The sequence below is a fragment of the Notothenia coriiceps genome, unplaced genomic scaffold (genome assembly GCF_000735185.1).
Source record: "Notothenia coriiceps isolate Sejong01 unplaced genomic scaffold, NC01 NC01_scaffold00023408, whole genome shotgun sequence".
In the NCBI taxonomy this organism is placed as follows: Eukaryota; Metazoa; Chordata; class Actinopteri; order Perciformes; family Nototheniidae; genus Notothenia; species Notothenia coriiceps.
This window is the reverse complement of record NW_011356109.1, coordinates 1-27,710: the sequence shown is the minus strand read 5'-3', so window position 1 is coordinate 27,710 and position 27,710 is coordinate 1. Positions and strand designations below refer to the sequence as shown.

At 43.4% G+C, this 27,710-nt stretch overlaps 2 protein-coding genes across 3 annotated transcripts; one reads left to right on the top strand and one right to left on the bottom strand.

Annotated features, from left to right (window-relative positions):
- On the bottom strand, positions 1 to 22,652 carry LOC104954483 (uncharacterized). Of its 2 annotated transcripts, XM_010781598.1 has the most exons (8): positions 22,544 to 22,652; positions 20,768 to 20,858; positions 15,851 to 16,071; positions 15,219 to 15,326; positions 7,305 to 13,103; positions 6,091 to 6,509; positions 5,478 to 5,994; positions 1 to 351 (listed from the first exon to the last, which is right to left on the bottom strand). In XM_010781598.1, exons 2-8 carry the CDS (start codon positions 20,798 to 20,800, stop codon positions 27 to 29), a joined length of 7,422 nt encoding a protein of 2,473 aa, XP_010779900.1. In that variant the 5' UTR covers positions 20,801 to 20,858; positions 22,544 to 22,652; the 3' UTR covers positions 1 to 26. The 2 variants fall into 2 exon arrangements, with proteins under 2 accessions (XP_010779900.1, XP_010779899.1); XM_010781597.1 differs by having other exon boundaries at positions 3 to 351; positions 5,478 to 6,509; positions 22,544 to 22,650.
- Positions 22,653 to 25,491: 2,839 nt separating this feature from the next.
- LOC104954482 (transforming acidic coiled-coil-containing protein 2-like) lies at positions 25,492 to 27,696 on the top strand (the record flags this gene model as incomplete). Its single annotated transcript, XM_010781595.1, has 3 exons — positions 25,492 to 25,697; positions 26,283 to 26,386; positions 26,663 to 27,696. Coding segments are annotated over exons 1-3 (1,329 nt in total), but the record flags the coding sequence as incomplete, so codon positions are not given.
- Between the last annotated feature and the right edge of the window lie 14 nt (positions 27,697 to 27,710).

The following is a 27,710-nucleotide window of genomic DNA, read 5'->3' as shown; positions in this document are numbered from 1 at the left end:
ACATTTTTAAACACAGAAAAGTGCAGTCAGCTGACAGTCAGGCAGAGTTTATGTTCATACCTTAAAGTAGGGTGGCAGGGTTCAGAGGCAGGGCAAGGGCCCTCACTCTGGGAAACAGGAGCTACAGGAGGGGAGGCAAGGGCTGGAGGAGGAGGGGGAGGAAAGCAGGGAGAAGCAGGTGGGGTTCCTTCAGGTGAGTGTCTCTCCGGGGGTGTGGGAGGAGGAGTGGGGAACTCTGTGGCGTCTTGGAGGTGACGAGGGAGGGCGGGCAGGAAGTGGTTTTCGGATGCAGGAGGTTGGGGAGACGCAGGGGCACGGTCACCTCTCTCTGCCTGCTCAGTGAGGGAGGACCTGCAGGGGAACACAAAACATCAACAGAGAGGCCGAAACAAGAGGGCCAAGTATGGAGATTTGGAAAGCCCGCTGACAACACACTGCATATCCCTCTAGAGAAATTAACCAAGGCAGACAGTAGAGAAACATGTAGCACTATGCACCTAAAGCTAGTAGTAATGTGTTGGAAACTTCTTAAGCAATGGAGACAAAACTCAGAGAGACACAGGGAGAGCTGGAACTTTGGTGGCAAACACTGATGGTTTATTTGGAGTTAACGGCCGGAGAACTGACAAGACATGTGCCGCTGCCACCAGGTGACACAGCGGTTGCCAAACCAATTCTGAAGATCTCTACCCCAGACCCATATATTTAGCTAGTTCTGAGAGAATAATCAACATTGTGCATAACAAGAAAGCACTATAACACCTCTATCAGCTGACGCCAACAGGCAGGAACAGGGAGACAAAACACTGAGAGCACAGCAGCCCAAGTTTGCAGGAGCTCAGTGAGGGCAGTACAAACTGATCAACTGGGTTTCAGGTCAATAACCTGCTTAAAAAGCTGAGGGTTAGACTAGATTTCTTTTTCAGAAACAAGTCCTGTTTCTCTTTTGAAGCCAGGAAAAGGCTAGTCACTGTGACCTTTTTACCTGTGCTGGACTATGGTGATCTGGTCTATATGAATGCACCTGCCCATTGCCTGAACAAGTTAGATGCCGCCTATCACAGCGCACTGAGATTTGTCACTAATTGTAAAGCACTTACACACCACTGTACACTGTATACCAAGGCAGGTTTGCCATCACTTACTGTACAGAGGCTCAGTCATTGGTACACGTTTATTTATAAAGCCAGGTTGGGTAAACTCCCGTATTATATCTGCTCACTGATAACACAGAGAGTTGCAAGCAGCTATTGTCTGAGATCGCATGATGTAGTCTTGTTAGATGTGCCAAGAGCAAGGACTGTCTTAGGTAAGACAGCTTTTATGTGCGCAGCGCCACTTGCTTGGAACAGTCTACAGCTAAAATTGAAACTGAGCAATTTTATTCCTCTGAATGTTTTTAAAGCAAGTCTAAGTGAAATGCTCTTTGAAACTATGGGTATTTGTAAATGTTGATAAGTATTTAAATGTAGCTGGTAAACATGTTGTATGATATCCTCTATTGTTTTATGTTGTTTTATGTTTTCATGTGGAACCTAATTGCTGCAGGTCTCCCTTGAAAAAGAGATCTATGATCTCAAGGGACAATTTGGATAAATAAAGGTTTGAAATTAAATGAAATGAAAAGGTATGGGCCTAGGAAAATATTTCCCCAACAAATATCTTCAAAGATAAAATGCTCTCTACAAACATCCTACGAACACTTTGTCGTTGAAATGACATGTAACCCCTGTCATTAGTCCCTTTACATGGAAATCCATGTTTCCCTTGCTTGCTGTACGTGCCCTGCAGTGAAGTAGCCTGCATGGAGATGTCTGGCTCTGTCATCATCAGCCACCTGGTGGAGTGGATTTGGCCCGGATCCAGGCTGGTCTTATCAGGAGTGGTAGGCTCTCTAATCTGACAGGCAATGCGATGGACGCCCATGCAGCTGTTCCCCACTTGGGGCATGCCTCCTGTTTAGCTCTAAAAATACCCCAGTAGCCTCTTCTGCAGAGCTTCAAAAAACCTCCATCAACTAAAACACATTTACAGGAGTGAGGCATCAGGTCGGCTGCTGCCGCTGAGCTGCAATTTTCCAAACGTCTCTCCAGCTCATTTCACACTGAAACTGAGCTCTGTTATCCTCCATCTCTCTCTCCAGTAAAGTCAGAACTTAATAACATTTAATGAGCGTGTGTGCTTTTCTTAAGGGCGTAGCAAGGTAAAGTTTACATATTACACAAGTCTGTTTCCCATCACCCCATCTTAAAACTACATCATTTTCTAAACGCTGCAGGATGGTTGCATGAAAAGAAAACGTCCTACAAATCCATACATGAATTTTTATTTGGTCCCATTCCTCTCATTACGAATCCGCAGTCTGTGACTTACACCAGCAGGCCAAAGCTATACATATGTCAGCATCTGTGGCCAACTTGGCACATGCACCCTGGAAATAGAAATAACCAAGTCACAACACAGTCTGAGCAAACCGTCATAAGACTCGCTGCTGCCTCCAAAGATGGACACGAACTGCTATGGAGCAGATAGAAAGATAAATCAAGCGCATAGGGAAAGAGACAATTGGCAGAAAATAAGATTATCCTGCACACAAGTGTATAGTATTTACTGGTTCAGTGGGTTGTATGTGGGGATAATGACAGCTGATCCACTGAGGTTAAAAGCAGAAACTTTCCAACTTATATTCTTCCTGAAACAGTGTGTGAGGGGGAGAACATGTGCAGTTTTCAGCAACACACTTTTTCACATGAGTGCAGTTTTGTTGGCATAAACACCAGAAAGCAATACAGGGTTTTGTACTGTTGGTGAGTCAGATTTATGAGCAGTTCTTCAGAAGGTCAGTCCAGCGATACATAGACGTCATTTTCTGTCACAGTCCAGATAACAAACCTGGTTCTCTAACCTCATCTTTCATGACCATTGAGTAGACAAAAGGGACTTTGATTGTACTGTATTGAACACACACCAGTTAGCGAAATCTAGGGGAAACAGCTGGACCTAAGAGACAATAAGTCCAGGCAGGGTGTTTAATGGTAAACAGAGTATAAACAGAGTTGTAAATAAAACCAGCTTTTTCTAGTGCTGCAACAATGAGGACCATTTCTGTCGTGCAGCCATCAGATAACTCATACTGACCCCTCAAACACGCACACGCTGCACAATCAAGAACACATTGTATATATTGAAAACGAGTATTTCCTAAATAATAAACAAATTATCTTCTTCCACAACATAGATTGAATATTACATAAAGTCAGTCGAGTGTGGTTGAATGACAGATTTTACAACTTCACTTATGGCAGGAGAACCGCATGAACCTACAATTGCCATGGCAACTAGTCTATTTACAGTACAGTGTGGGCCATAGCACGTCCTGCTTCCCTTTACTTTAAAAACATGGATGAGAAATATCCTACATACCAAGCTGAGTAGTCACAGTCATACCCAAAGTGATTCAACGGAAAAAATGGCTTTAAAGAAGATTTTATTAGAACTAGTTGTGTAACATCTATACAAAAAGTATTATGGGGCATTAACATGTCACACAGCAGTCTCCCTTAACATTTTCTGCAATGCCCATAATAATTGTACTCTTTAAATTAAAAGTCTATGATAACTTTTTTGAACACTCACACAGTAGTCTAACAGAGGATAAGTACTCGACAGTGGCATGCCTCGTCAACAGTGTATCATCAACATGCTCTAACCTGTTACATTGTTTTTAAAGTACAGGGTATATTTCGCAACTTTTTTCCTTCTTTTCCTGCCTTCTGTCTCTTGGTCTTTCTATGTTTCTCTCCCCTCCTCTCATGTGGTGAGGTCAGCAGAGACAGAGCGTAATTAGCACTAGTTACCTACAGACCATCTGTTGCATCCACCTGGAGGGACTTACACAGAAGAACGCCAAAGAAAATAGGGCACATACTTCTTGTCAACTTACCCAGAGTTCAGTCATTGAGGAATCCAACACACGCCTTCAGGGCTGTTTTAAAAATAACTGATGGAAAAGACTTCTCTGAACTCAGAAACAGCAGAGCAAAAGGGTGTACGTCTCAGTCCTTCTGTCCTCTGCCTGTGCTTCTGACTGACTCTGTCACACACACTCACGCTGCAGCACATGCTCCAGTGTTTCTCTTTACTCTGGCTTTTGTTCCACTCTGTCTGGTCTGTGAAAATGACTTCAGTGGGGCTGAGTGCCTGCCCGAAAATTCCTCCCACTACAGGCTTCAGTTCACAAAGCCGCACAGACTGAGCAGGACTGACAGCTAGGACAGCCTCTAGGGGCGGGGAAAAAACATATGTACACACTCGCACACACACATCATTGACCAGGCAGTCACAATTCTAACTCTGGTACCAAGTGTAACTTTATATATTGATGAAACCTATGGAAATAGCGCTGTCACTCCTCCTCCCTAGGACAAGCCTCTATGTCTCCAACAGCAGTGATGGGACAAGTGTTGTGACTGACAGGCAGCAAGTGCTACTCTGGCATGTGTGACGGCTCCTGGTCATTCCACAAACAGCAGCAGAGAGTGACAATTAAGACAGATAACAAAGAAAGGCTGAAGCTCAAGTGGAAATAAATCAGCAGCAATGATTTGACTTCAATAGAGTTTCCCAAAAGACATTCCTCACATAGTTAAAACAGTGGAAAAACACTTTCACAAAACATTCTTGCACAATTTGTTCAGATGGTCTACCCAGAGCTTTAAAATGCTTGAATAAATACTGAATGCCCACATGAAGGTCCTCACTGGGTTAAGTGTGTATATTTATCCTAGTCATCAGTTTGAATAACGTTAAGGGTTTACTGAGGTTTCACACAAATTAGTGATACTGCGTCTCATTCATCCAAGCAGACACTGGTAAATCGCTGCAGACAGCATCAAGCGACCAGGCGCCCTCGAGGTGTATGAAAGCCAAACAAAGCCACCGAGGGTACACTGAAATCGCGTGGAAATCCATTTTAATGTGTGACAGGCAGAGCTGCTGAGCTGTAAAGCACATGGCCCCCTAAGAGTCCTCCTTTTCACAAATACAGTAGGTTTGCTGCAATAAAATGCCTCGGATAAATCACTGTAATGGAAATGTTATTATACGTTTTAGGAAAAGCTATCGGGTCTAAAAAGCCATTTATAAATCATTTTCATGTCTGGTTTCCCGTATGAACTCAGTAAACCACAAATGACCAGTCTCCCCTTAAACATGTTGTTGTAAATGGATTAATCCTTAGATTTCAGTCGATTGAAGATTACAAGGACATGTTTTTTAAATCCAGAGTTAGTCAAGAGAAAAGTCCCTTGGCAGCAGCCTTGTAGGGAAACATTGCTCCACAAAGTAGGCTTACACTGAAAACTCTGCAGTGGGACAATGAGTGGAAGTTGCTTTTGTTTGCTGTTAAAATAAATACTTTTGGAAACACTCATCGTAATTCATTATGTGTTAATCCCATGATTAACAAAAGCACTTACCCACTGTCCTGCGGCTCCTCAGCAGGATTCTGGACGGTCTCTGTGGCTGTTGTTTCTTCAGCTGGCACTATTATTGGCTCCTCAGGTAGGATCTCGGCCGGGTCTTCCACTAGCTCCTCTGCTGGCAGCTCACTGATCAGCTTCTTTTCTGGTTTTGGTGGCTCCGTTGCAGTCTTTGTTGGTTCTGGGTCCTCATATTTCGTTGGCTTTTGCAGCTCTTCTATGGGCTTTATTGGTTCTTCAAGTTCAGCTGGCCCCTTAGCTATGTCTGAAGTAACTGGCTCACTTTTAGGCTCAGGGAGCTCTTTTGGAGACTCTTCCTCTTTCTTGGTTGGTTCTGAGAGCTCTACCTTCTTTGCCTCTTGTTGGAGCTCTACTTTTGTACCCTGTATTGGTTCTAGGAGCTCTACTTTTGTACCCTGTATTGGTTCTGGGAGCTCTACTTTTGTACCCTGTATTGGTTCTAGGAGCTCTACTTTTGTACCCTGTATTGGTTCTGGGAGCTCTACTTTTGTACCCTGTATTGGTTCTGGGAGCTCTACTTTTGTACCCTGTATTGGTTCTGGGAGCTCTACTTTTTGTACCCTGGGTTCTGGGAGCTCTACTTTTGTACCCTGTATTGGTTCTGGGAGCTCTACTTGTGTACCCTGTATTGGTTCTGGGAGCTCTACTGTCTTCTTGAAAGGTTCAGGAAGATCCACTGGCTTCTTTAAAGGTTCAGGGAGATCCACTGGCTTCTTTAAAGGTTCAGGAAGATCCACTGGCTTCTTGAAAGGTTCAGGGAGATCCACTGGCTTCTTTAAAGGTTCAGGGAAATCCACTGGCTTCTTTAAAGGTTCAGGGAGATCCACTGGCTTCTTTAAAGGTTCAGGAAGATCCACTGGCTTCTTCTCAAGGTTCAGAGGGGGGATCTCAGTTGTCTTCTCCACAGCTTGAGCCGGTGGTGGGATCTCGTCCTCTTTCGGAGGAGCAGCTATCTCTTCAGCTGGTGTTAGAAACTCTAGTTGTGGAGACTCCAGAGATGGGAAGGGTCTGGAAAAACAACACAAGAGAAGAGGGGGTTGGGGATTTGTTGTTAGTTTACAGCACATGCACCATAAATGACTGGCAATTGACAAATGTGTGTGTCTGTGTGGTTATACAGGGGGTTGTATCCGTCTAGAAGTGTGTGTGTTTTTTTTTTTGTGCGTGTTCGCAGAAGAACTGTAGGTACATGTGTGTGTTTGTGTTGCTGCATTGTGTTTAGCAGTTTGAGAAAAGGCTCATTCTTGCTCTGGAGAGCACGAACGATGTCCCAGCTGATGTCATCCTTTGAATATAAAGTGCTGTATTTCTTCCATTAGACTTCCACAGGCACAGTCATCTGACCGGGCCTCGAGTCAAACAAAAAGCAGCTCTGTGTTTACCCCCTCATTCATATTCATTTTCAAGCTGCTCTCTGTAATATCACTCTGAACAAGCCCTGGACATGGTGTTAATGGAATGCTAAGTAAAAGAAAGAAACTGATGCAATATATGATTTCTAAACAACTGGACGTCAAATAATTATTACCCATGGGAATGTCAAAATAAATCTGTATTTTTTAGTTGTGGTTGGTGACTTCACATGTGCTTTTCTCTTTGTGACGATACGTGTGACATGCTAACATGCTTCTTTTTCCATGTTGACCCCCACTGACCTCTCAGACATGTGTAGTTCTCAGTTTTCATTTCACATTAACATAGTTTTATCAGTATAGTCTCGTGTACACTCTTCTAACCTCCAAATCTTAAGGCATTATTTCTCATATGATATTTTGAAACACACACACATGCTCTTGTATTTACCTTAAGGTATCTTGTTTACTCTGAGTATGGGATGCAGCTTCTTTTAGAGCTTGTATCCAGTTTGTTTCTGGTTGTCTCTCTGAAACCTCTGCAGCCTCTGCGCTCAAACACACATGTTTAACAAGTGTTTCTCCTTCACAGTGGGGAGCAGCAACAATGGGGTTTACCGCAGTATGATCTCCGGGCTTTGACACCTGATCATGAGGCTTCTCTGACTGGGTAACTGTTGAGGCTTCCGGGCTCTTTGACGAAACAACAGATGAAGCTGTGATATCTCCAGGAGTATTTGTATCTGTTATACCCTTTTCTGTTGCCTTAGAAACACCGATTGAGCCACTGCCTTTAGCAATTCCAGTTTGATTTATGACCTCCTGTTCTTTCACTGCCTCATTGTTCGTCGCTTTGATCTCACTTTGTCCCTTTCCCTGGCTGTTAACTTTCTCTTCGTCCAAAGCTGCTTTATCTTCCTTTGTGATCTCCTCTACATCAGGGCCTGTTTGTACTACCGAGCTGCTTTGTATGGCTGACGTTGTTATGGAACTCTGGAGCTCGAGAGGCTTGCACGCAGTATCCTGAATTTCACAGTCCTCCGTTTCACTACTGTGGATTTTTACAGCCAGGACAGGGCTAAAATCATTTCCCACACTTTCCGGTTGCACAACCATAGCACTGGATGTTATTGTAAGAATTTCTTCAGCTTTGCTTGCGCTTGGAACAACTGTTGTGTGAATGCATTGACTGTCTGTGCTGACCTTTGATGGAACACAGATTTGGAAAGGTGCAGTCTCATGTTCCTGTGATGAAGACTCAACAGATACAGCATTGTCCTTTGAAGTCTCTGGTTTTTCATGTTGGTCTTGACAGGCAGCTGATAGATTGCTTTTCTGCTGACCTTCAGCATAAAGATCCCTCACAACCTCAGTGTCTGTACCCGACCCAACTACCTCTAACGCAGGGCTTTTATTCTCATCCATCCCCTGTCTCGTCTCACCTATATGAGAGAGAACTGTGGTATCAGTCAACGCATTTCTCTGAGCAGCCTTTCCACTCTCATTTACATCACTGGCTAGGTGAGATGGCACATAAACGCTGTCAACCTCTACTGCACCCTCCCCCTTTCCTTTCTCCAAACCTATCCCACGTTCATTGCCACTGCTGTCGTCATCTGTCAACTCATCCCCTCTTCCTGACTGACACAAACTCACAACAGAGCCGTGTCCTCCCTCTGCTCCCTCTCTCACCCCGGGAGCCATCGTTAGGGTCTGCCTGGCCTTACTGTTATTCTGTTCTCCCCCCTTTAGACAGCCACCTGACAAATCCTCTGTGGGATGTCTGGATCCGAGAAGCCGCTGCTGTTGCTGAGCAAAACTGTTTGGCTCCAGTGTGGACTGCGATTGGTCAGGTGCCTTGTCCCTGTCAGAGCTGTGTTCCAGTGTTGCTGTCGGAGTTTGGAGCAAACTCTGCTCATAAACAGTCTGAGGTTCACTACCAAACTCTACCTCAGCACTTAATCTGTCTTCAGATGACCACACAGGTCTGTTGGGAGATAAGGGGGAAGTCTGGCTCTTCCCTTCTCCTTCCTCCTTTATATCCCCTATTAGCGATTCAGTCATGTGTATTTTATGTTTATGCGGTGGCTGCATGTCTCGAATTTCTTCCACAGCTTCTGTATCTGTCCCATTACCCTGTTGCAGTGCTGTGCCACTCTCTCCTATCTGCACTGTGCTCCTGTCTGCCGTTTCCTTTTGATTATCCATTGTTGCCTCTTCAGTTTTTTTCTTTTCCTCTGCAAACAGCACGGAGGTCTGATCTCCCATTTTCTCTTTCATGTCTTCTTGTTTAATTTTATCGCAAGCCTTGTTGGTAGGCAGGTCAGAGCTGACATAAATGAGGTCATCCTTAATAGATGCTTCACAAATAACAGGTTTAATGCCAATTGGATCAGTGTGAGATTGAGAAATTACATTATCAGACCCATCCTTTGCCAGCACACCCACTGCACCAGGAGGCTGAAGAGGAGACACATTGTTTTCTTGTGAAAATTGAATATTTACATTTATAATTGCAGACTCCATTATGTGATTTTTTTCCTCCAGCTTCGGACAAACCTCGTCCACTTTAACGCCAACATCGTTATGCTCCAGATCCTTTGCAACAGACAGTTTAGTTATTTCCCTGCTCTTGTTGCCATCTTCCTCTCCAGAGATTTTGGCGCTGTCACCGTACGCACCGCTGTTATCTATCTGCTCAGGAAGAGAGATATCACAGTCAGAAATTAACTCCAAGTGACTCAACAAAGGGCCACGGGGCCGCAGCACAAAAGAGTTACCGACACATTGCTCGATAACAGGAATTGACTGGTCAGAGGCTGTCACTACTGAAGCTGCTGATTCATTCTTTGTCTGAACAGCAGAGGGGATAATGGGCCCCTCAGTGGGATCAGTAGTGAGTAGTCCACGAAGAGGGGTTTGATCTAATTGGATGGGAGGCTGATAACTGAGGTCACTAGGCTGTGTCTGAAGAAAGGGGTCAGGGTCTGCAGAGAGCTGCCCAACAAGAAGCTCAGCGGTGACATCATCAGCTGGAGACACAGAACGTGAGATAAGAGCATGTTGGTTACCTTCATCACTTATTAAAGGCGACTCCTGAGGCGGGACAGTCGTAACTGAGTTTTTAGACTCAGCATGTAGCTTGTCTGTTTCTTTCTCAGCTGATAAACACAGATTTAAGGCACCCTTGCGTGTTTCCGCCTCTAATTGCTTTGTCACATTTGCTGACACCAGCTCAGCTTTATGATGATCGGCCTCAGGCAAGGCATTTTCTGCTGCATGTGAAATGTCACCATTCGTCTCGGTCGGACATAAAGGTTGTTTTGAGCAAGCCTCAGACTTTGAATCCGTTGTGTTTGTCTCGAAGTTGCTCTTAATGGTCTCCTTGTTGACTTTTATCCCCATCTGCCCTTTATCCGACTGTACATCTTTCTGTGGCTTTGGAAAGTCGGACGGGCTCACTTTTGCAAAATCGTCCTTGGTAGGAGTTGCATCTGTTGGAATTTCTGGCTTCTTCAAAACCAGGAATTCTGGGAAGATGTAGCTGGCCTCAACCACGGGATGGTACAAACTCTCATGAACAGTCAGCGGGGGCAAAGAGGCGCAGTCCATAGGCGACAAAGCCATGCTCCTGAGATTCACAGAGGAACTGCCTTCTTGTTTCACAGTGTCTGCAAAGCGAACTCTGTTATGGCTTTTATTGCCTTCACATAAGGACACACCCACTCCCGACATAGCGTTAATATTATTCGGGGTCTGTGCTTGGAGAGTTTCTTCTGTGCTACTTTCAGGCTGGACCTGTTGATCGTTGCTCGCTTGTCGCTCGGCTGTGATTTGATGTTTAGTAGTCAGAGGCTGGGGTGAGATGGAAGACAGGAAGAATTGGCTGCAGTTTCCCTCTGTCTCTGTGATGGATGAGTCCTGTGTGAGATCAGCCCTTACCCCTCGGTTTTCTTTGCTGCTTTGTTGCCGGTTAGATGAAATTAGTGCACCATCCTGCTGCTGGTGTCCGGGGGGCGGGAGACGGTCCTGTTCGGTGAAGACGCCTTCAGAGATGGAAGCAATCGGCTCCCTCCAGCCGTGTGACTTTAGCTGTGACTCGGCAACATTGGTGAGCGGACACGCCTCAGCCTCAGATGATGACACCCCACCAGCAGAGCTCTCTGGCTGGCTGAATGAACTGTGCTCTATAGCCAGCCCTCCTTTCTCTCCCACCTCCTCCCCTCCTCCCACCAATCCTGCAGCTCTGTGCGCCTGACAATCCGGACCACTGAGTATCCTCAAGGGAGAAGTAATGACAAAGGCTTCTAAATGGTGATGCTCCTTTTCTATGTCTCCCTCTTCAGCCGGTGAGATGTCTGCACTGCGAACAGCCGCCTCTCTCTGTCCCTTTGTTTCAGCCTCAGCTGAGTTGTGTGGCATTTTGCTGCTGCAGCTTTCCTCAGATACAGCTTGTCCCTCTTTGGCGGAGAATGCAAGGGAACCTTTTCCCTGTGAACAGATGAATGCAAGGCTGTCCGGGAGTCCCTTTTCCTCTCCGTCTGAAGGGAAGAAGCACTTTTCTATGTCTTCCAAACCTTTCTCTCCCACTGCCTTCTCACTCTCTGCGATCGCTACAGTGGATACTCTTTTCAGTGAATCATGTTCTCGCTCTCTCTTGCTTTCTATCACTTCTGGCATCGTGGGTGTTGCCAGTGGCAACGCAGCAACCACCACTAAAGCCTCTTCAAGGGCACTCTCCACGCTGCTCTCTCCCACACAAAATTGCCTGTTGGAGAATGGACTCTGATTCTCGTATGCGAGTATCCCTGCCTCTGAGGAAACTGCACCTGACCTCTTATTGGCAGCTGGATTGATAACTGTAGTTCGGACATGTGTCATGGGTATATCTGGTTTGTCGATGACGGCTCCGGTTGCATGTTGCATCCGCTGTGGGCTTGCTACTGAGCAGTGATTAATATCACATGGGGCGTCTGCATGTCTGTGGTTTTCTGATTGAAGAGGGCTCTGAGAAAGAGCCTGGTTGGATGCAGGTGAACACCCCAGGTCAGAAAGATGATCGTGGCTGCTATGAGAGGATGATGGTGGGGGGCTGGGGCAGGGCTTTCCCCTAGGACTCAGCTGTCTCTTGAAGTCACACCCACAATCAGGCTGCTCCCCGCAAATCAAACTCAGAGTGTCTGCCTGGGACATTGATTCTGTTGATTCTGTGTGAGTGTCCACATTTGTGAGAGATACAGCCTCTGAATTGTTTTCAGGTTTTTCTACTGCCTTTGCTTTCTGGCCAGTCTCTGTGTTCTTCTCTTCTATTTTTTTCTTTTTCCTTTGTTTCTTTTTTTCTTTCTTCTTTGCCTTTTTGTTCAGCTCGGTCTGTTTGTCACATGGAGAGTTGTCTGTTTTTGACTCCTGATCCTCCTGACTTAGATGTGTTGCTCCTGTCTGTGTCTCTGGCTGCCTCTCTGATAATGTGTGTTTATCTTTTAAACGAACATCACTGCACTCTGGTGTGTCGTTAATACTGGATTCATTCCACTTTTCTTTCTTAATGTCTACAATATCTGTTATTGCCTCCTTGCATTTGTCCCCTATTTCTATACTACAATCTACAGTGCTCTTTTTCTCAACGGCTGCATTGGAATCAACATGTTTGTCTCTAAAATCGCCTCTCTGCTCAGCGACATCTTTTTGGGTTTCTTTCAATAAATCTGTGGTTTCTAATTGTGTATGTGTGGGTGTTCCCTTTTGCTCATCTATCTCTGTTTCTGTCTTAAAATCTGAACACTTCTCCAGTCTCTGTGTTGTTTTTATCTCACTCTCCGTCTCCGCTGCCCCAGCACTTTTCTCATTGCCCAGTATGTAATCCCTGAAACTAAACACAACTGTATCCGTCCGACTGTTTGCTGCCTCACTGTTTCCGTGTGTACTCTTGTTTCCATGGCCCCCGTTGCTATGTCCTGGATGTACTACGAGTGGAGGCAGTGACGATGACTCATTGGATTTTTTAACCGTCACTTCTCCAGTTTTCTTCCCTTCATTATGAACAGTCTCAGGTTTGGTGCCGGGGGGCCCTGAGGGACTGAATGTGCTCAGTGAGGCCATTTGTTCTTCACATTCCTGGAAGGCCTCTTGGAGTTCCCGGTCAAGCAGCTCAGAGATGGGAGGGGTCAGGGGTCGGACATCCGGGTGAGGTGTGGCAGAGGGCCGAGGTGAAGGCTGGACATCTGTGAGAACTGGGTCGCTGTCATGAGGCCTGAGACGAGGGTGGGGTGACACAGTTAAGAGTCTGGCAGGCAGACAGCTGGTCATTCCACGATGCCACAAATCGCTGCTATTGCCACAGCAGAAGGCCATGCTCAGACACTGCACTCCACCATGTGCACACACAACTGCACTCAGGATGCCTGTTCTGAGATGATCTGAATAATATCAGCTGTTTCTATGTTTATGGTTGTTAATGAACATGCAGGTCTGTTCATACGCTTTCAACTTCAAAAAACAAACAAAAACAAGCCTTTAAAATTTATAACTTCCCTTTTTCAATGTGACTGCCTGATTTTTCAAAATGTCACAAAAGCTTAAGAATAAACAGTACCGTACTTTTGTATGAGTAATGGTGTTGTGTAAAGCAAGAACCAAGTACTAGCAGAATGATGTTACAATAAATGATTGAGTATTGTAATAGCATCCATATACTATACAATAGTACTACCTAATAGTATTATGAAAAGATTGTATTATAGTCAGGATTTTGTGTACTCTGGTTATATACTAACAATCAATACTGTCTGCCACATCATGCTGATCACTATTATTAATATGTTTATTCTAAAAAACGTTTTTTAATGTAAAAGATAGTGATTATTAAACTGCAAGTGAATATGCTGTATGCTACATTACAGCCTTATTAGTATTCCCTTGAGGGATGGTAATAAATCAAGTCACAAGATAAACAACCTCATGCTCATGCTTATGCACCAAAACAATTCCTGCCTCATGATATTTATATATAACCATTTATCAAAGCAGTGTTATTGCCCTGCAAAGCATTCCCTGAAGTAAACAGCTAGCATCACAATGTTAGACTTCTTACAATATAATGCCTGTAACACTAAGGCTAGCTTTGTGCCATTCAGTTGTAATTGCTGAGTCACTGCTAAGTCATTTGCCAGCATTGCAGCAAAAGGTTAAGGGGCCATCTTTTCTTTAGGCCTAACTGAGAGGAAAGATCCATCATCATTTTTTGAATTATAAGATCAGCTACACTCCTATTCATATCTGGTATCAGGTACCTTGAATCTTTGTTCAGATATAAATAAATGAAGTAAGAACTAATGTAACTAAGTGTCACTGTGTGTGGTTAATGCACTATAAAAAAGCCCTGTCATTTCTTTATACAATCTCTACCCTGACAACTTGTTATTACTCACCTCACTGACCCTCATCTAATTCAGTTGGCACTCCCTACTAGTGGGCGTAGATGGAAAGTTTTGCTATTCAACAAGCTGTTGCCTGCAATGTGTACCTGAGCTTAAATAAACCAGGTGGTTCTTGCCGTTTTTAAGACCACCTACGTCCTTTACCCTGCAGTGTTTAGCTTAAAAGGCAGGAACTCCAACGTTCTTCATTTGAATTTTTGCAGTTCGAGTACTTTTATCTATCCGGTAAATGTTTGTAAATTACCTTTTTTGGACGAATACATTATGGTACACGAAAAAGTGTGTAGTTGCTAATAGATTCTGGTCAGTAATTAATTGCTAATCAGTTCTTTGTATACATTTTTATTTTTTGGTAATGATTACTTCATAAATTAGTCTTAATGACGATAACCTTCTTTATTCCTGGTTATCTAAGAATTAACTACAGCCGCAAAAACCAGTGATGATTCATTTATTGCTTATTTAATAATTACACTTTCTGTGCACCCTTCAGTAAAGTGACACATCATACTTAGGAGTTACTAAGAAGTCACCCTTCATAACTTCATGATCATCTGACAATTTTTACCTAATTTGTGTGTTCCTGTTATTTTAAATTCTTAGTTATTACATTCACATACTTCTGCTATGATTCACTTTTTCAGAGCACCTTAATGCCTCAGAGAAATTAGTACAATTACCCATAAGAAAACCAGGCAACTGTAAAAACAGAGCATAAAGTTAGTCTGCAGGTAATTCACCCAAGCATTAAAAACAAACACACCTCAGTCTGCTTAGAAAGAAGATGTCCAGCACACTCCAGCCTAAATGAGAAACGTTCAATGACCCTATCATCCTTTGGGCACACTCCATGCTCCCTGTTTTACTTTGGATCATCCCTGCTGAGCACACTCCCACCTATCCCCCATCATGCTGATTCTACATTGTACCTTTTATCTAGAACCACCCGTGGTGGACTGACTTCGTGGTGCTGCTGCAGGCCGGCCAGCAGGGGGTTCACCTGCTCACATTTCCCCTCTGCTGAGCTAGTCTGAGCTCTGCGTAAACAAACCCACACCACATGTGCACACACAGGTAGACACACATTCACAACAAATCAATATCAGCTTTCCTTTCACCTTGACCTGATAGTTGGTACAAATGTGCTCCATAAATCACACCCATAAATCAAGCAAAATGTATATAGAATAAATGATTTTACAAGAATACAATAATAATATGATTGATCATAAACCTGCATCCTTAAGTGAAAACATATATTTACATATATTGTTTTACCTTCAAATAAAACCTTGGAAGTATATACATTAGGTATGATGGACCACCAAGTTTCAGCAAAGTACATTTAAGACGTTTGAATGCCATAGAAAGATGCTAAGATTGCCAAAGAATCATCCCAATGTTGCTAAAATGGTGGTGTAATAACATTGTGATGTCAAATGTTCCCTCCTGAGCCACGCCGACAAGGGAGGGGAAAAATACATTATGATATAAACAGTGATAGTTACCTCCATAAGTGTGTATGCGTGTTTATGTGCATGTGTTTATATCCTTAACTTACCCCAGAGAGGACTCCCAGATGTTGAGCTCGCTGCTGAAGTCTAGACTGGGCAGCAAGTCATGAGGAAACTCCAGCTCATCCTGATCTTCAGCTGAACTCCTGCTCTCCTCCACCCCGCTGATCACTGGGACGTCTGGTAGGGATAGCAGACTCTGCTGGCTGCTGGAGGATACAGTCAGAAGACCTTTGTCGTCTCTCTTGGTCAAACTCTTAGCTTCCGGCTGTGGAAGAGGGAAATATAATGGTAGTAAGTCTTTGCTGCACATGATAAGAGTGTGAAGTTAAACAAGTGTGAGCATGTTGCGCCATATTTATAGGTGACTTGGTTGTGAACAAGCATGGGAACACCTACAGATTAAACGCTCAAAGCCAAACCTCACAGAGAAATAACTCCACCCATGTTTAACTATTAAGTGAGGTGTTGTTTGTGTGGCAATGTGTAGGCCATACTGACTGGAGCTCCTTTCATTGTCTCTCAACTTGCATTTCTTATACTATTACTGCGATTAAAGGATTATTTCTAGTGTTATAGCCTAGAATTAATGCCCAGGCTCAGTGTCCCCAGGCTAATCTCTGCAGTTTGCTTACACTGCAGTTCTCAGCAGCAACTAACTATTATTGTGAAAGGGAACTAGTTTAATTAAATGTTTCATTACAGCCGGGTGTTCTCTAACTTGGAAACACCTCACAAGGAAGTCTGCTATGATAAAACATTTTCCCAGCCAGAAAGAGTAATCATTAAAGACAAACCAGTCCTGTTGGAATGTGACAGACATGTGGTTAAACTCATCTCAGATTTAATTATTTTGTATAAAGCACCTTCACATGAACATTCATCATAAAGGGCCTCACTTAGAAAATAATTGACAAAGAATAATAGATTTATTAAAGCCCAAGATTAAATGATGTTAACACAAACAGCATCATATTGCAGCAACAACACAACACTTCACTGTGGACCCTCTATATGATGGAATTTCTCCCACATAGGCCGCCTCAGTTTACATAGGGGAACGTTTGCATTGTTTCACCCTCTTGGAAATAAACTGAGGAGTGCAGGTGCAAACAAATGTGAACGTAAGCACAGACACATAAACATGTGCAAACAGCCCTTTAACAGTCCGTATGTTGGGACGATTTGAACTGTTTCTTACAAAGAGGGTGCTGATTTGAGCAAACTACAATGCGATTGTATTTATAAGTGTGAGTACAGAAAGATTAAAAACCAGTGTTCTAATGCCAACCATCAAGGATTACAGTAGCTGAGATTCAGAATTGAATCCGTTCATTCATTATTTATGAACAAGTAGACAGCATGGCTGCACACAAAAGGAGATGAGTATCATGACCAATAAACAGAAATCATGATTTTAGGAGTCTAGTTTTAGCTGCTTGCACTGTTATTTTCACTTATTTAGGTTATTTTAAAGGTAATGTAGCACATTTGCTTTACATTCATTGATTTTAAAATGCAACAACAATCAAAAATGTAGTCCTGCTTTAAGATGGACTACACAATGTCAACTCACATGTCAGTGGTGCCTTTTGCAGATATTAGAGACAGGCTAACAAGCTATGTGTGTAGTTAAGAGGCTCTTGAGTCACTGGCCTCACCTGTGTCACCACAACAAAGAGCCTCACATGGAGGATGTTGCTCACGCGATCACAAGAACAAAAAAGCTAAAATCTCCACTGCACTACGCCTTTAAAACTCACTTTAGAGGAATGTTGGCCAATTGTAGCCTCTCTCTTCACATCTGTGTTTCCAAGCCAGATTGAGTTATTTTTAAATGTTTATTTTAGACTACTCCTGCTAGGCTGCAGAAAAAAACATTAGAGAACGTAAGACAAAGAAAGAGTAAACCTAAAAGAGTGTGCTGCAGGTGTCACTCTGAATGCCTGTGATCTCCATACTACTGTCATTTTCTGTATCATCATATGATTTTTAACAAACAATTCATCCACACCTTAATAGTTCTACATGTAGAAATGAACATAGATTTATGATAAAAGTCTGTATGTTGACGTGTCTTTGGCTTCCTGTTTCCTGCCTGAACTTTCTCACCTGATAATGTCACAGTGGAAACAAACTCAGAGCAGCTACAACAGAGTAACAACACACAGCCCTAGGAGTTTACAACCAACACTTAATCCTCACTGTATGGCCATTGTATGAAGAAGTGGAAGCTCAGTGAGGTGGAAAAGCATGGCCCTTGTTACAGTTAGTGTGACCCCCATGCAGAAAGCACTGTCTGTTATCCATTAACCAGCAGGAAGAAAACAGAAAGCACACTTAGGTTGCCTAGAAACTACTACTTGTCCAACACTCATTATATCCCACTTACTGTTAACTCAATCTGTCAGTGCCCATGTGCTAACACAACTGTAATGCCTAACACATGACTGTTGTAAACAGGGAGGAGGCTGAAGCAGAGCCAAGCCCTCACTAAGACATTACACAGCTCTAACACAACCCTTCTTTACATCCCCTGTGTTGCACTTACCCAGCAGTGTTTGCTCCTCTGTGCTGCTGAAGGTGACTCCTCAGCTACCCTTCTACCTTTCTCTCTGCAGGGCTGTGTGTTTTGAAGAAGGGGGCAAACATGCTGCAACACATGCTGCTGCTGACGCTCACACTCTCCTCTCTGACTCAGCTCCTCCTCTCCTCACAGTCCTGTCCTCTCTGCTGCTGCTCTTGACACTCTCCTGTTAAATTTCCATGCGCCTCCTCAGGATTGTGTTTGTGGAGAGACACTACTACGCAATGACACACACAGTGCTTGCTGCTGAGACTTGACTGAGCTGGCCACAGGGAAGTGCTGAGCATTCTCCTCCCCCGCCAATGTACACAGCTCTCTTGTCTTTTCCCTCCTCCTTCCCTCTCTTCTTCCTGCCCTATCCACCTCTGCTTCCAGCCTCCTCCCCTTTCTCTCCCTGCTGCTGTGTCTTCTGGCTGCCTACTGACAGAGTGACAGTGCCTCTGCAGGTGAATGCTGGGAATCAGGCCAAGGGTCGGGCCTGCAGTGACCCCCTGAGAGGGGATCAGGTTACATTCCAAGAAGCTTTGGTTACATAGCACATTGAGCACATGTACACAGAGGCACACAACATCCTGCTGTATTAGAAAAGCTCCTCCTTCATCCAACTCTGACCTGTGAGTGTTGCTAAGGTGTGACATCATCAGAGGATGACAGCACCTTCTCCTCGATGCTTAACACACTTTCCCTCTGGCCATTAAAACACACTCTGGTCCTCGGGTAGGAACATAACATCTGTCAGTACACTGAAGGTGTTCAGCTGTCAGTATAAAGTACATCTCCCAGGCTAATTTTCACTGGATATTAATGGGGATCACACGTGTTAGCTTTGGTGTAGGTTTGGAATCTTTCTTATTTCCCTCTTCCTGATAAATCATCATAAACATATGTAAAATACACAACCATCACGACACCAAATAAGGGTGGTAAAGAGGGTTGCATTCTGGAGGATGCTTTTTCCAAAGCAATGCTACGTTGGCAAAAATAATACAAATAAACAAAATCAAACCGACAAATAAGTGTGAAAGATATATAAGTATGTAATGCCATTTAAGTCAATTGAAAATAAATATATAAATAAATACTCTTATGAAATAAAACAAATACTCTTACAAAATAAATAGTTATGCCTATGGAATAAATGGTGACAATAACTATATATTAAAAAACATGAATGAGTCTTTAAATATATTTTTATTTTAAAATAATGTTTTCAATTTCAATTTAATTCAGTGACTTGAATGGAATGTCCTATCTTTTATATGCACATAAGGGTGGGGTGTGTGGTTATCTTACAGATATCATACCACAATTATTATTTTTTCAAATACGTATTAATTTATAAAAAGATATTGAATAAAATGATTGAAATTGCTCAAATTCACAAAATGGCACTTTAAGAGTAAGGACTCAAATATGATTTCCCTGCTATTCATTATTAATAATCAACAGGCAGAGTTACACTTTCTTGGATATCTTGTAAAAAATAAGGTTAATTACAGTCTTTCTGTTTTTGTTTAGCTTAACAGCAATCAAGCACGACATTTGCATTTTTGGCACACTGTAAAGCACTTCAACAAAACCAGAAAGAGTCCTTTTAATGTTTAATGTTTACTGTGAAAGGATGCATTAAAATGTCTCACCTATCAGTTAATATTTCCACTGGATTTCACACACAAACACCCACACATTTTGTACCTGTAGGGAGTCATTTTGATTTTCCTGAGGTGGAAACAGAACAACATGTTCCGCACCGCCCTCTTCTGGCTGTGACAGGAAATGAAAGTGAAGGGAACAGCCACTATAGTGCAAAGCAGCAGTGGTATGCACAAAGGCACTGAAAACAAATCACATGTTTTTTTAAGGCAAAAGCAACAATGTTAAGCCTCACTCTCCAATCACATCTAATGAGATCACATGAAAAATGTGTTAATCCTATAAAGATAATCCTGAATTCCACTGCTGGATACAGTCACATGTGGAAATTCTTGATTTCTTTGTCATTTTTTAAAACTTGTTTACATTTACAACAAACATAGATTTTTAAAACATCGTGATGGATTTTATAAGCTGCAAGAAATCAAGCTTGGAAGCATCAGGGTGCAGCAATCAGAATACAGCAAATTTTTAGAGCCATATAAGCATCTAACATGTATCTTAACCTATGCTTTAAGCCACAAAATAGAGAAAATGCATGTTATCTAAATGCTTATTAGAAAAGCTTGAATTAAGCATGAGAAGGTACACAAAGCACCATTTACATCCCAAGTGTTTTACTGAAGCCAACAGTTAGTAATCGTGCGAGCCAGTGTTAGTTTTGTTAGAGATTGAGCAACATAAAGCAATTTTAGCCATCTAATGCCAGCGAGTTTACCCTTACCAACGCCTCAGTTGTGCTGCTCTCGTTCCCCATGGCTCAGCCAGCTGCGGGGCCACAACTGCCCAAACCAACAGCCTCTCACATCAGCTGGCTGAAAGACAATGGCACAGAGGGACCATCAGCGTAGGACTATTCCACAGAGAGACACACAGTGTGATCAGCAGTCACAGAGTCTGCAGAATTACAGCTCTCTGGGATGAGGTTGTGGTACAAGGGAGGGAGAATGGCTAAGTGTGTGTTGTTTAGGAGATTATGGACTTGAAGCAAGACCTCCCTCTCAGACCAAAGGGCAGGCTTTCCCTCCGCTGAGGCAGAAACAGATCCACTAACAAGCATCTTGTAATCATAAAAATGTATTCTAGAGCATACTTTAAGAGTATATTGGACCAATTATGAACAGCAGCCCCTTCTCTAGTTTGAATTACCTTAAACAAATAGTATTGTCTCTAAGAATACAACATCTCTTTACATGCATTGTGTAACACAGAGTGACTGTCACATAATGACACAGTGACTTAGGCTCAGTTAGGTAAGCCTCATAACAGATTGGGGTGTCTGTTGGCTTCCAGCAGTGTTCAGTCTGTTAAGGAACATGAGTCAAAGCTAATGAAATCATCCAGAAACATACATATATTTGAAAAAGACTGCAAAGATATTTCAATTATTTGAAGAAAAGCACATCAAGCCTTAGCCATGGTTTGATTGTATATCAAATCCAGAAGAAATCGCTTTCATAACCCTATCAAATAGTCCCTTGACATCCACCTTTATTTCCCCTCTTCTTTGATGTATGTATTGCAGCTGTGCAGTAAACACTCGTGCTGAATGTAGTGGTGTTTGTGCATTCCGCATATATGACTGCAGGGAATATACGGTAACTCTGTAGTCAGAAACCACTGACCTGAATATGCAAGACTTTATAAATAGAGTTCTGGCCTATCCACTTTATTCCAGTCTTGTGCACAATTAGTCATGCACACTTTATTCCCAAACTATTATCACAAAGGCTGTATATTCTACTCAAGTATACAAATAATACATTTTCGTTGTACATATTTCCTATGATTATCCAATCAGGGAATTCAATATCTGGATTTCCCCTTACTGAACGTCTTAATTCTGATTATTTGTTGGTGTGGCGACACTTCCCATCGCTGCCTGCTTGCTATTTGTGTGAATGGGGTGTAATTTCAGCCGTGGACGTGTGTGCACTTTAGCAGTCGGCAGTGTTTCAGAGCTTTTCGGAAGCACAGACAGCACTGGGACAAATCATATGATTAGACATTTGCAAGGTCTCTTCTCACCTCATCTTGGCCTGTCAGTCACTCAACATGCGCCATCGTTTAAGCTCTAGGGTTTAGATGAGCAGTATGTCTTCCTTTAGACACCTACAGTATCAGGTTACTGCTTCCTGCCCCACACCTGACCCCTCCACTGGCAGAGTAAAACTACCAGGAACACAACAAGGCTAAATACAATGCTGTTTAAAAAAAGATTACAATACCATATTGAATTTCATAGATAATACACATATTATAATTCAGCTAGTTAAGAGACAGAGAAGCCACCGGGTCAAGGCAAATCTACTTAACACATTTAAATCTCATATGGCATTAAACATTACAATAACAAAGTTAACCAAAGTCACAAAAATTCCATCGCAGCTTTAAAAATGGCCAAGTTTGACCCTTTTTCCTCCATTTTTTATATTTTTCACAGCAAACCACGCAAATAATCCAAAATCTGCATCACTGATGCAACTCACAAACTACTCACCACTGCAGGTTTTTTCTCACACAGTGCCAAGCCTTTTACCAACCCAAATCCAATCTTTGTTTACTGTCAGACTCAAGGCCAATGTTTGTTTCTGCGATCTCCTCTGAGGAGCCCCGGTCTCTCTGAAGTTATTTTTAATATCACACGCAGAGTGGGAGGAGAGGACGGAGGGGGGACACAGGACAAGGACAGGAGAGGGGACAGGCCCTAGGGGAGGAGACCGAACTGGAGCTGGGGAAGCCATGTCTGCTTAGGGTGGTAGAGGTANTATATATATATCTATATATATATAGATATATATATATATAGATATATAGATGAAAATATGGAAATTGTGCAATTGGCAGATAAGCAGCTCAAGTTTCATTGCTGCTTATCTGCCAATTGCACAATTTCCATATTTTCATCTATATATCTATATATATATATATCTATATATATATAGATATATATATAGATATATCTATATATATATAGATATAGATAGATGTAGATATATAGATATATCTATATATATATAGATATATCTATATATATGTTATGTGGTGTTAGGTTTTCTCGTCAGTGTAGCCCAGTTCCACCTCTTCCCCGGGGATGGCGCTGGCTCTCCCTCCAGCACAGTGAAAGCTGTTTATACAGGCAGAGTTATATTTTAGACACGTCTGGCTGTCTGAAGTGCAGCGTCTCCCTGCCCCGCTCACGCTGCAGAGATCCTGTCTCCAGGCAGTCATCTCTGCCTGTGAGAGGCTGCTACTCACTGCTGCTCTCTTTGTTTCTATTCGCCCCCATACCCTGACTGCTCACCCACTCAGCGCAGCTTTTCCTCTTTCTATTTATTGTCTGCATCCAGAACAGACAAAAGCTGCTGAAAAAACACAGGAGATATTCCAAGATTGATTTTATTCAACCTTTTTATTTATTTAATTACATCACTCATTTCATTGTATGATTTGTTTTAAATAAATACCAAATATCAATATCAAGCATTGTGAGAGGAACCAAAAAGGTAGAATAAACACATAATTATGTATTTTCTCTTGCTTTCACCAAAATTATTCATGAATAATGCTTATGCAGCAGCGGCTTGCGTCATTTTCAATGTGCATTTATTTGTTTTCAATATCATATAACACGTCACTGTACCACGTGAGGCAAGCCTCAGTGTGTGTGTGCTAGACTGTGAGCCTCCAACGTGTTTCCTGCCAGCGTGGAACATATGGCGGCGGGAGCAACCTTCTGTTACCATAGCAACACAGTGTTGCAGTCACGTGAAATATATCCTCTGCAAGGATATGGACGGAACGTTGAAATTAGACCCAATTTCCTTATTTCACTGTATTAAGTTCTATTTACAATCATCCTATGAACAAATTATATATATATTTACATTTGAATACCACACATTAAAACTAAATCTCCAGAGCGCTGCATTTCTTACAGCTCTTTTGATTCTCTGTAAGTGGGTCCTGTCCTTGGAGCTGTCTGTGTCACTGCCTGTCCGACCATGTGACACTATGGTCCTGGTTTCCAGTGAAGGATCCAGATGGATCTCCAGGCAGACCAGTCTGATCCTGCTGGGACACACTGGACCCTCACAGAGATTACAGCTCTGGCTCCCTTCTTTACTATGTGCTCTAATTTCTGCATCACACTACCCAAAGTATTGCTCGTGCTTTTGCCTCATTTGGGTTAGGGATAGGGTTAGGGTTAGATTATTGCACTTTTTATAGAAAAATGTAATTAACAGGCTTCTCATATCATTTAGACCTTGTTGGAGCTTGTGTAGTCTATATCATTTCACAGCAAATTACATTGGGGCTTAAGTAAACGTGTTACTCCTGCCATAGTGTTGACTTAGATACACCTCCATCTCTGCTGTGATCTGACCCCAGGGAAAGTCGACATATTGACCATGACAGCAAAAGACAATTATTACAAGCCACCTCAATCAAATAAGTGGGTGAGCCCGGAATTGTATTGCATCGGCAGAATTGATGGCGTGATGGTGTTATAGGCCCCCCATGTCTTTTGCACTACTGGCTTTTATTTGATCCATGTATGCATGTACATGTTTGACAAATGGCCCCCAAAGGATGCTGAATGGTTTCAACAATGCCTTGAGCTAAATCCCTATAGATGAGCTAAATCAATATAGTGTGCAGACATAGAGGTGTCATTTAACCATGGGGGTCCCTGTCTCTTCTACCACCTAGGCTCTTGTATTTGTGAAAGGATCCACAATAAGGACACAGTTTACTCTAGTCATGACATTTTCCTTACCATTTTATATGGACATTATGAAACACTCATTTAAATCATACTTTCAAAGGATGTGTTGGTGAAGCCATAGCCTGCACATGCACACACTAATATAATTTCAGGATTCAGTATTATCAAAAGAAAGGAGGTTTCTTCAGTTTCAGTGTGTCTGTATGAATGACCCATTTGTACACAGTCATTTAAATGCATTAAACATTAAGGGACATGATATTCATTTGGTGAAGTACTGGTAGATGGTAAATGCATGGCTGGTGGGCAATAGGGTGCCTTGTCTTCTCGGTGGATACAGCTAAGTAGTTCAAGAGCAAGACATGTAGAGGGAGGGAGGAAACTGGAGGGAGAGCAAGAGAGAGAGCAGGAGAGGAAGAGAGAGAAAGGGGGGAGAGAGTATACAGTATGCAGGCAGTGGGCTTCTGCAGCCAGTCTCATTTAGATTGGGAGGCATCATTACCTACTGGTGAGGAGAGGAGACAGACTGATAGGGCTGCAATAGACAAAGAGCAGCATGAAAGAAATAAGATTGTAGATTAGAAACAAAGAGATATCAAAATACAGAGGAAACAAGGAAAACAATAGGGAAGATTGGAACTGGTGGTCTTCTAGTCATCATCTGAAGAAGAGGCGGTGGGCGTCTACCTGTGTGTCAGGCAGCAGCATCGTTGTGCGGAGAGGAGTAGCCGGTCATGGCAGTGAGTACGTGGCAGGCTCTGTCTCCACTGCAGTGGGCTCGCTGGGGCTGGGACACACTGCTGGGTGGGGCATCAGACGGTGACAGCCCGGGCTCTGATCCCGGTCTGGGGCTCCTACGGAGTTTCTCCTGGAGCTCACAACATGACCGCAGGATCAGGGATGCTTTGGAGCCGATCAGACAGAGGTGAGACAGGCTGCAGGCTGAGGCGACATATTGCCAGATTATACATTGATCAGTGGAGCACCGACCTACGTAGTCCGGTTTTCTGGAGGGCTTTGCTTTGTGTGTATGTGTAATGCTGAGAATAATCAATACAGAATAACGGTGTGATTTATTTTACAGCCTATCTTGCAGAAAATAGTAATTGCTCTCTTTTCCACTCGGTTTTCCCCTCAGTCCCTCCCTACTCTGTGTAACCTTTAGGTGGACTTGTATGGGTGTTGCATGAGTGTGATGAGGTGGGGTTATTCAGTGTCTCAGTTGTGTCATTATCTGTCACCTCACTGCAGATTCAGTGTTTTCATTTGTAGACATTACAGTTTACAAAAAAAGAAAACACTAACACATACCAGCACAGGGATTATTTTCTTCACATACTGTACATGTAATTGCACCTGCCTCCAACCTGATACCGAAAATTAAAGTATCCTTCGTGATGTCCTGTTTCTGAAGGAGAGAAGTTATGATCACGCTCGCATGGCGTCACTGACTCCGAGTCATTACAGTTCAAGTGATATCCGTCTGATGTATGCTCATCTTCTATTATAGGAGTTCAGACTCTGATGGAGCGTTTGAGACCCCTGAAGCCACAACTCCAGTGAAGACTGTTCATCCTATAGATCCCCAAACCCAGCAAACATCCAATGACAAAGGTAGAGTAAGAAAATGTTGCCATGATGTGTGCAAAGCTCAGTATGATGCTCTGGTACACCGCCATAAATATACAGGTGTAAGACAGGCTGTGTGCACCATCTAGTGTTAAACAAAGTCAGCTACAGCTTTTGTCTACACGAAGGCTTCCTGTTTCACGTCTCAATCTAACACATAAGACAGTTCAAACATATCATTATACCACTTTCACTCAATTTGGATGTTATGCTTTTTAGCAGCTAAAAGCTCTTTACGTTACGTCTCTCCATCTTTTGCAGTAGCAGACTCCTCAGTCAGTGATCCTGCCTCTGAGTTGCCCTCAGCTGATGCAACATGCCATTCCCCGTGTACTGTTTTTGATGAGGACCGGCCCATTGCAGCCAGTGGCCAATACAACATTGAGGTTTCTGCTCTTACCCGTTCACTCAGCCTCCAGGCAGGAGAACTAGACAGTGCTGGTCTGTTGGACGGATCATCGGTGGAAGGCTTCCGTCTACACTCTGAATCCTTTAGCGTAGGTACCGAGAGCGCACCAGGGACGCTCCGCAGGCCCAAGAAAGTCCGTTCTGGGTCTTTGAAGAAGAAGCCTCTTCTCAGGCAGAACTCCAACCCAGAGAGTCCGAGGCCAGCCTCATCCAGCAGCACCCCGGAGATCAAGAACCGGGCAACACCTCGTACTGCCAGCCCTCTTCAGCCTCAGGAGGAAGCAGAGGGAGGGTCTGCAACCCCGAGCCCCGGAGGAACCCTCCGCAGAACCAGGAAGAACCGTGTGGAGACTCCACCTCCTCTGCCGGAGGAGACCAATCATACGAGCCAAGAGGAGAGCCTTATTATCCCTGCCTTACCTTTGTGCCAGGAGGAGACCCCTCTCCCGGGCAGTCCAGCAGGTAGAGACGAATCCCCCATTCCCCCTACTACTTCCTACAAATGGGATCCAGATAATTTTGAGAGCATTGACCCATTCAATACTGGAGGAAGTAAGGTTGCCAATTCCCCCGTTCTTGGTCGTAAAGGTCCTGTGTGTGCTCCTATAGCCCCCCCTCCAGAGAGTCCCTCTGTATCTGCTGTGGAGCCGTGTCCACCAGCTCCTCTTGAAAAGTCGATCACAAACCCTGAAGAGCAACCCATCGTCCCCAACCGTCAGTCAGTAAGGCTGGAGTTTGACTACTCTGAGGAGGGCTGTGAGGCGACCCCTCCCCCGCCTAAGAAATTGGGCAAGAAGCCTGGTGGGAAGATGCCTCTGAGGAAACCAAGGCTGGGGCTGAAGAAAGCCCCTCCGGTTAAGACGGAGCAGCTGGACAACGATCTTACAGCAACAGGGATAGG

Coding starts and splice junctions, on each gene's coding strand:
- LOC104954483 (XM_010781597.1), bottom strand. CDS start 20,800: ATGGGGAACGAGAGCAGCACAACTGAGGCGTTG. Junction 16,072..20,767: donor GCAGCACAACTGAGGCGTTG/GTAAGGGTAAAC, acceptor CCTCTTCCACAG/CCGGAAGCTAAGAGTTTGAC. Junction 13,104..15,218: donor CGGGTGGTTCTAGATAAAAG/GTACAATGTAGA, acceptor CCCTCGTCTCAG/GCCTCATGACAGCGACCCAG.